The 9,553-nt window shown below is 36.5% G+C and overlaps 1 protein-coding gene across 1 annotated transcript; it reads right to left on the bottom strand.

Moving 5' to 3' along the window:
- Nucleotides 1–206: 206 nt before the first annotated feature.
- Nucleotides 207–6,739, bottom strand: LOC113318307 (protein STRUBBELIG-RECEPTOR FAMILY 3-like). Its single transcript, XM_026566452.1, has 17 exons — nt 6,463–6,739; nt 5,947–6,139; nt 5,719–5,848; nt 5,558–5,629; nt 5,368–5,433; nt 5,192–5,263; nt 5,026–5,097; nt 4,860–4,931; nt 4,696–4,764; nt 4,491–4,556; nt 3,424–3,824; nt 2,968–3,326; nt 2,616–2,887; nt 2,067–2,205; nt 1,336–1,469; nt 1,101–1,257; nt 207–666 (listed from the first exon to the last, which is right to left on the bottom strand). Exons 2-17 carry the CDS (start codon nt 6,044–6,046, stop codon nt 568–570), a joined length of 2,280 nt encoding a protein of 759 aa, XP_026422237.1. The 5' UTR covers nt 6,047–6,139; nt 6,463–6,739; the 3' UTR covers nt 207–567.
- Between the last annotated feature and the right edge of the window lie 2,814 nt (nt 6,740–9,553).

Genomic DNA, 9,553 nt, shown 5'->3' with positions numbered 1-9,553 from the left:
TTCACAACCAGTCAAGACTCAAGATCTAACATCAGTGATTAAAAGTTCATTTTCGGCAGACACTAAATTGGAATTAAATTACAAGGCCGCTGCCCTTTATCTATTTTATTAGAAAGTTAAAACCACCAACTAGAAGATACTAAAGTAGAAGGCACTACAGTTATTCTATTCTCTAATGCAAAGATGAAGATAAAGAGAAATTCGACTTGGCATAATTGCACCTAAAAAGAATTTTCCATTAATCAATATCAATATCAATTACAATTACTTGTAATACATTGTGTTCTGAAACAAAATAACCATCCTTACCGCCTCGTTTGAGCAGAATGGGGTACACCACACGAAAAATCTTGCAGGAAATGACAAATCTCACAGGTCTAACTTGGGTTCTTGAATGATCTCATAAATTATCTTGCAGCCTCCGTTGAACAACAATATGGTTTAGCTTGCGGAGTCATCCGCTATGGACATGGGACACCTATCAGAGTGAGTGACCTCCCTCTTTTAGCGCTGACAGATTAAAACTTCAGTTTGCCATTTTCGAGCTGACGAAGCAGTAATGTAGAGTTAGTCCTCGTACGACTTCTTGTTCAAGGTTTCTCGCTGTATTAAATGTACAAAATTTTGGACTATCTCAGACATAGGCGGACGGAATTCTGGCTCTGCCTGCAAAGCATAAACAAAGTTTACTTACATAGCTAAATAAACAATACCACACATTTGGTGGTTCATTTGGTTGTATGAAAATGCAAAATATGACCCTGCTGATTGAAGGGATGCTAGAGACAATTAGCATCTTTACTGTCAGCAAATTCTATCACTGTAATCCAGATCATGGATGTAGAACAGGGTAATTCTGTGCAAGGACTAAGGAGGGTGCTAAAAAACAGAGATCCGATCTTCGGGTGTTTCTAGCAGCATCTTGAATAGTAACACCCCACTAGGGATTTTGTAAGAAATGTAAAAGAGGTTGCATATTCACATGGTGGGCAAACTCAGCTTCACCAACCTATGAAGCAAGAGTTTGCACCTTCGCACGAAAAAATAGATGACGTTTATATTTTGATAAAACAAAAAGATGAAGGTCCTGGGATGTTTACCTGAACACACAGCGAAATAATGTCCGCATAACGTGACAAAGACTTGGCAGGATAAGCTCCAGTTAAAGAAGGATCTACCATCTTAGACAATGCATCGAAGTCATGAAGTTGAGGTATTGCCCATCTCACCAAAAATTGCTCCCCTCGAGGTTGTAACCTATAAAAGTGTTTGGAAGATATTAGGTGTTTTGTTTAAGAACTGGGTGTGATCTGGATAGTGAACCAGGGTTATCACCTGTCATAGGCTTTCCGCCCTGTGAGGAGTTCTAGCATTACAACTCCGAAGCTGAAAACGTCGCTCTGATAGGTATAAGTTCCCCATTCAAATTCAGGAGCATTATAACCTTTAGCTGAGAGTTGTTCTGGTAACTGAAAAAGCAATAGCCACTATTAGTGATCATAACCCTGAAGCTTAAAAGAACAGAAAAAAATCAGGTTTTAGCCTGATAGTCTTGGAGATTTTTTCCACTTTAAGCTAGTCTGAAAAAATTGATTGAAATCCATTTTGCAAGGGATTGAGCGTCCATTTTCAGTACAACAGGAATGGTTTTTCATATTTACAGAAGGTAGAGAAGCCTGAACTATAGTTATTGATTTCAGGAGGAGTTCAATAAATTTAATTTGTCTGAACTAGACAAGAGACAAGATTCGGTATAATACGCATGCCCCAGTTAGACAATCCTAATCGTCTGATCGATCAACCCTGATGGGCGATCAGGAATGAAAAACTTAATATTGGTCGAGAAACAAATAGACAGATCAGTTGATTGTAAACAACTAAAGCAAAACATTTTTTCTTCGAGACCCATGAAATGTTTCCACCTTATCTTTTGTTGGTGCAATAATTAAGGAAGCACTATGTACTAATTAGAACAGATACCAGCATGTTTTTCCAGCCTAACAGGTAACCGAGTTATGATGAACCAGTAACAATAAAGCATCATGGATCAGAGGGTATCACTTTACCTGACTTGCTGAATCAGATGATAATAAAGAAGCTAAACCGCAATCAGCAACATGTACACTGATTTCATCATCAAGTAGTATATTTGCGGATTTGAAATTGCGGTGGACAACTGGTGGTTGACAAACTTCGTGCAGATACCTTCACAAACCATAATTAAAAGAGTTAAGGTTAACGCACCAGGTGGTCAAATTACCTAAAGATGGACGGCCATGGATTGCCATAATAAAATGGAGAGAAGAAGATGCAGCATAACATCATATGGGATTTTTCCAGTTTAAGGTTTTTAACAATGGGAGACTCCAAATTCTAATTGATGAAAATCTTGAACATTGAAGACTTTAACTTTTCTGGTATTCCATAAACATTATGCTATAAATAGATCAATCTGATAAGGTAAAGAAAGTCCAACCTATTTTGGTAAATTTTATCCTACAAAATATGTGGTCAGACCCCAGTTGACTAATTCCGTTGAGAGAGGAGGTTGTAACAAATATAAAGTGCTTAAAGGTTGTTTCAATTTGTAAAACTTAAGAGGAAGAGGTACAAACTCTAGTGCTCTTGCAGCTCCAAGGGATATTCTGACTCGTGCATTCCATGAAAGTCTCTTATTATTTTCATTGTCAGAGTGGAGTGCATCATATAATGTTCCATTACTACAATAATCAGAGATGAGCAATCTCTGTCCATGCTCGGCGCAATAACCAACTAGCTCAACAACATTAGCATGTCGCAGTTTATTAACACTTGACACCAGCTGAAAGAACTGATCATCTTTATAATGTATGAGAGCCTGACTGTTGAATTTCTTGACCGCTAATACCTATAAAGCATCATGAAATGAACAACTAGACGTCAATACATACTTATGATGTGTTCAACAAACAACTAAAAGATCCTTACCTTCCCATCAGGGAGCTCTGCTTTATAAACACTTCCCAGCATGCCTTGTCCAATAAAATTTTCTTGAGAAAAGCTGTTTGTATACTGCTGAAGAGATGCAATGGTGAAAGATCTCACAGATGGAGGGAGATTCAGAGCTTTTGCAACAGGGGACACGCGGGTAGCTTCAGTGAGGACATTCGGCTTTACAATGACTTTCTCCATTCCCAATATATCCATCTCATGCTCTTCCTTATTCATTGAGATCACGCCCATTCTCTCACTATCCGTCTCCACATCATCTTTTTGCTTTGACATCCCAACCGTTCTAATATTTATCCTGTGTTCATTCTTTGAATGTTCAGCTGCCTCTTTGTTAACTGTTCACAAAAAGAAGCCATATAAAGCGAAAGCAGAAAGAAAATAAATTAGTTTAAAGCAAGACCAGGCAAGACCTTAAATGAAGAATTAAGTTACCTGTATCTGTTACATTCTTTTGCTCAACCAAATTTTCTCTGATCACAGGCTTCTCTTTGATACCTTTATAATATCCACCAGGCATCTTGGAAATGCCATCAGACTTGTGTCTTTTTTTGTTACAGCATAACATAAAAACTACAAGTCCTAATGCAATTGTTACAAATAATACCGCCACGCCTACCAAAACAACCTTTTTGGTTGTCCAAAAACCTTTATCCTCCTGTGAACCTGATCTGGCAGGTGAAGATGGCCCTTTTGCTGATACAATTGGAGCTGGTGGTGCTTTTCTAGAAGCTGGTGCCCCAGAAGGAGCTGGTGGAGGGGGAAGATCCGAAGCAGATGCAGCTGGCGGAGGGGGGAGATCCATAACAGTAGTGTTGAATGGATTTCCATCCTTTCTGCTCAGTAAGACCCAAAAGTTACTGAAGGTTATCCATATACATGAAACAAAACCATTCACAACAAGGTCCATAACCGGACTAATAACTTTTCTCAACAAGAGAAAAGGTCCACTAGGAAAGAGAACATCGTATACATGTAAATATAGTTGCTAATAGGCACATAAAGGTTTCGGAGAAGAAGAGACCTATCTAGTTAGGACATTCACATATAATACCCAACACCAAACAGCCTAGCCAGCAACCAAATCTTTGTCCTTCAACTAATATTTTTTACTGCAGAAAAGCAGAACGATACAATACCGAAATACCAATCCGATAAGTTGGTAAACTCGGTGGATGGTGCCACAAACCTTTGTCAGAAAGGAGTCATCTTAACCAACTAAAGCGCAATAGGTGGATGTGATTCTCCTCGACACATTTTCCTATATCATACTTTCCAGAAAACCTCCACAACACAGGCATGATATACAGCTCTCAGTTTTAAGTTTTGTAATCCTAGTTTTTAATGCTTCTGGGAGAATGTTTTACTTCCTAACCTTTTGGTGTGTGTCTGATGTCTCTGTCATGACATCATCGGTTATCAGATGTACTCTCAATAAGATCCGTGTGGTAAAGAAGTTAATCAGAAGAATAACAAGTTCAGCTTTTTTTTCAGTAACTCACTTGAAATTTGGGATTGTCAGTAACCTCTCAGGTATAGGTCCAGAAAACAAGTTATTCTCTATGTTCCTGTGAAAAAAAGAAGAACATAATAAGATAGCCAAGTGATGAACCAGATCAATGTAAAGTATGCACCAAATTCCAAGTTAGCAGTGTACACTATTTTCAATGTAAATAATTCCTAAATCATAAAGCATAGATGATTTACAAGTCTTTCAAAGCCGGAAGGTCTTGCAAGACATTGAGAACCCCGGTGAGCTGATTGTTCTGCATGTGCCTGCCAGCCATCCAATTCGATTTGTTGGTCAATACAAAATATAAAGTTACTCACAAGTATATGCAAACTTGAAACAACAGTATAAAGTTACTCACAAGGAGGCCATTGCAGTCAAACTTCCCATAGAGGGAGGTAACTGCCCGCTCAAGTTGTTATCTGATAAATCCCTGCACATGGAAGTGATACAAGGTATGTCAAGTCTTGAGACCCTAAATTGTACACATGGAAACAGATTACTCGCGAAGTAGTAGGAAACCTTACATATTTATCAAACTAGGAAGAGTCTGGAAGGCATCAGGTATTTCTCCAGTTAAGAGATTGTTGTTAAGTGACCTGAGGAACATAACCAAATTCGAAACAATCAAATGAATAGCATCGATATAATCTCATAAGTACACGACATATGGAAACAGAAGTAGAAGCTTACACATCTGTTAATTGGCCTAGAGTGGACAAAGAACTTGGGATGCTTCCCACAAACTGGTTAGCTGAAAGAAATCTGCCACAAATAAACAATGATAAGTTCTGCACAAGGTGTTGTCCATGGTCAAATTGATATTTTATTCAGGAAATGTGAGAGAATGTAGGAGAATCAACACATACAGGTTCCTTGTAGTAAGGGGAAGACTGGAAGGAATACTCCCACCAATTCGATTATTGCTCAGGTTTCTAGCCCATGACAGCAGGAGAAACTATTCAGCAACGAAGCTATAACAAATACTACCTCAAGGCCAATTAACAAAGACAAGAGAAATCATGGTAGAAGACAAAATGCCATGTGTTTAGCAATTACATTATCATTATTGACGAGAAGAAGCCTAAGTTATCGCCCAACACTCCTCCCAAATTCGCACCATTAAGGATTCTACAAAACCAACACAACTATCAGTAGAAGTCAAACATGATACATTCATTTTACGAACATCAATCACTCTGAGAATATGGCATCCATACAGTCCAGTAATATTTGCATTGACACATTCAATTCCTTGCCACGATTCTGAACATGGGTCTCCTCCATTTGGAACCCATCCGGGAAGTGAAGGGTAACCAAGTGACGCATATAGGCTATTCACAGCAAAAACTGTCAACGATGAAAATTCAACATCCATCATCTGGATTGACAATTTTACAAATATATCAACTTAAATGAAACAAAATTTAATAAAAGTAGTGTTATACCATCTCGAGGGTCAGTATATGCGTACGAATACGACGAAGATAAGATCACCATAAAACCAATGAAGACTCTTCCAATTGTCTCCCAACTGAGGCAATCCATAGATTAAGATAATTGTACCCTCTCCTTACTTTGTGGAGTGATTAACTTAGTTCTGTCAAGATTAAAACTTCACTGATACAAAACCACTCAAATCTGAAAACCCAAACCAGAACACAACAAAATTAGAGAATGTAAGAAATCAGAAGAGGTAATTATAATAGTTAGAGGGCAAATTCAAAAAAAACAAAAAGAATCAAAGAAATTTTAATAAAAAAGATATCTTTCTAAATTTGACATCAAAGTAAACAAACACAGAATCTTTCTAAGATAACACAAAAACAGCTAATATAACGTTGAAGTAATTACTAGTTAACCTAATGACACACACAATTAATTCGATACATCATCAAGTTGAAAATAAAAATTAAAGAGATATAATTTAAAACCCTAAAAAATAAGTTTCAGGGTTCACTTACAGGGGGGAAAAGAGTGAGCGAGTGAGTGAGAGAAAAGAGAAGAGGACAGACAGCATCTGAAGCACTTAAAAAGAAAAACAAAAAAGATTACAGTAAACAAACACACAAGAAAGATTAAGCTCCCTCCCACTCATAAATCATTTCAAACGGTAGTATAAGTTATAACATTAAAAAATTAAACTTAAGAAAAAAAAAGACATTTTCTTTTAAGATATGGAGATAAAGACTGCGCTGAGAGAAACAGAAAGCTGAAGCTGTTAAAACCAAGCCGCCATATTTCTTATGGTTTCCACGTGGTTTGTAAATGGTTTGGAATCTGAAATGTCAACACAAATGAGGATTTTAAGAATTGGAACGGACCGTTCACTATTGACCAAGTGTGTTCACTGTAGTGTGGCTGTAGGAGATGGTAGTAGTGGAACTGCCGAATCGGGTTCTGTTGCACTTGAAGATTTTTGCGAGGGAAAAAGTTAACCGACTGGTAAAAACAGTATATGATACGTCACCATATCATTTACGACGCATTTGGATACTAAAAACAGAAGTCAGAAACAAAAATAATTTACTTCACAAAAAATCTGTCTCTTGGTTCTAGAATACGTTCTGAAATTTTACATCCAAACCAACTTATTATTTTTATTTCTAGATGTGTATTTGGTGCACAAGACAACAACTTATCATAGCATTGGAAAATATAACAAGCAATTAATAAATGTGAGAGATGGCGTTAATTTACATTGTAGAATGAAACTTTTAATTGTTTTTCCAAATTTGCATTTATGGAGATTGTGGTTTTGCATTCTACAGGCAAGTTAACACAATTTTCAGATTTTTAATTGCTTTTTGTTATAGGGTATGTGGCCCATGGATGTGCGGTCCATTAGATGAATAGGTCTTCCATTTCCTGTATATAAGAGAACATTATATCTATGTAATAGTTTGATGCCTCTTTATCAATACCAAATTCTCCTCCTTCTCTATCTCTTGCTTTAATCTAATTGTTACTCCAGAACGTTATCAACACGAAGCTTTACCGCAAAGTTTTGGGTGATTTTTTTTCTATCCTACATGGATGATAAATACAAGTTGTTTAAGCAAAAAAAGATGGGATTTGGATTTAATCAATCACAACAGTTATACAATCATCGCCAAGCTAAATTTATTTTCTCCCGTTTATTTTTTTATGGGTTGATTGTATTGAATTGAATTGTATTGTATTGTATTGTATTTTTCGCCATCATAGCATCATAGCAATTAAATCTAGGATGATTGATTGTACACTAATCCGTCTGTATACACTAATCCTTCGTCTGTATATGCAATTAAATCTAGGATGATTGGTTGATTGATTGTACACCAATCCGTCTGTATATACCAATGCCGTGAAGGAAAATCTTAAAGAACGTCTGATGGAGATCCCATCTGTTGGCTATCCCGGAAATAAAGGAATCTGTGAAACAAAAAGCGTAACTCCTAGCCAGTCCGGTCAACTCGATCCGACCCAACTCCAACTCCAACTCCAACTCCAACTCCAACTCCAACTCCGTCTGACCTATCCGACTCGGTCCGATCCAGCCGGTCCAGTCATTAGCTGTGTTGTCCAGTTTTCTGATTTTGGGACGTGCGCGAGCAAGTCTGTACCGGTTTCGCCTATATACGGTGGGAACCAAAAATGTGAGGTATGTAACCAAAGACCGAATATTCATTGGGTTTATTTATTTGTTTTTAGAACATGCCTAGTTCTGTTATTTTAGAACATGCCTAGTTCTATTTTTCTTTGTCTTAAGATAAATCTATGTCATATAAACGGTCAATTTAAATTATTTTTATTGATCTCAATTATTAAGAATTTTGGTCTCAATGTTATTTGTTCTCTTGAATATGATATTGGCTATAGTTGAATAGTGTATTTTGTTTAATTGGTTGTACCAACTCAATTCCAATGTATTTATTTGGGTTTAGAAGTACTTGAGCACCATTATTGTGTACTTGATATTTTCTTCCCAAATTTGAAATGTTTCGTGGGATGCAATCCACTGGCTCGACTATTAAGAGTCGGTATTTTCAAAAGATACGTTGCAAATAAAATCACATGTATTCCAAATTTTGTGGAAGAACTCACAAAAGATGATATGAGTCAGAAAATTTCCATTTCTCTACTTCATCTATGATACTAACGAACCAGTATATGTTGAAATATGACAACAAGAGAACTATATTTAGTAATCTACTCAACCTAAAGTAATTGGTTGACATATGTAGTGAGATTCTCTTGGCCTATTGAGATAAAGAAATTTCTCAAATTAAGCTAAATGTAGCAAAATTGAAAATGGAAAGAACCCCGAAGTAATAAGGGTTAGACGTACCGAATCATATAAAGCATGTGAAAAGGGACATATATATCATGAGACAAAGATGTATTTATTTCCTCGGTAGTGATGACACCAAAGTACAGGTATCAACTGAATATGGGATGAAGCTAAAATGTAACTCTGGCTCCCATCATAAATGAAAGAGTTGGAAATGCACCTGGTCACAGATGTTGGTATATAGAATGTACTGTATGTATCATAATAGCAACCAATTTTCACATCAACTTTAATGGCAACAAGAATTTTGCCTGGCCAATTGACTATCTTATCGAGCGCAGCACTGCTCATTTTTTTCAAGATAGAACAAAGATGTCGCAAAATCTCTAGATGTACCAAGAGATAATCACACCTTGTTAAATTCCCAAGTAATCCGTGCAAATGGATATCATGTGGAACATCAAAATGATGAGAATGTAATTGATATATTGCATCTTTTATAGTCTATAATATATTTGGAAGGAAATATATTTTAGAGAAACGAATAAGTCAATCTAGTGCAATGTAATTCACTATAATATTTGGATTATTGAATCCATATTGACTCTGACGATGAAATGTTGGAAACTGACTCATACATGCTTTGGTTATAACCATAAAGAAACTTTGGTTGTGACATGATGATTATTTTGAAAGAACTCATACAAATATCACTTTATTTGAGGGAACGAAAATGGGAAAAAGATTGACATAATGCAAAGTGACGGCATATCTCTCAATAA

Source organism: Papaver somniferum, chromosome 10, assembly GCF_003573695.1.
Source record: "Papaver somniferum cultivar HN1 chromosome 10, ASM357369v1, whole genome shotgun sequence".
Lineage (NCBI taxonomy): Eukaryota > Viridiplantae > Streptophyta > Magnoliopsida > Ranunculales > Papaveraceae > Papaver > Papaver somniferum.
Note: the sequence above shows the minus strand (reverse complement) of the source record. Positions and strands in the feature narration are given on the sequence as shown.

Bases quoted from the DNA above. Each gene is read 5' to 3' on its own strand.
- LOC113318307 (XM_026566452.1), bottom strand. From the start codon at position 6,046: ATGGATTGCCTCAGTTGGGAGACAATTGGAAGAGTCTTCATTGGTTTT. The intron at 3,825-4,490 runs GTGAGTTACTGA...CTTACTGAGCAG, and splicing joins CTGACAATCCCAAATTTCAA to AAAGGATGGAAATCCATTCA. The intron at 1,470-2,066 runs GTAAAGTGATAC...TTGCTTTTTCAG, and splicing joins CATCTGATTCAGCAAGTCAG to TTACCAGAACAACTCTCAGC.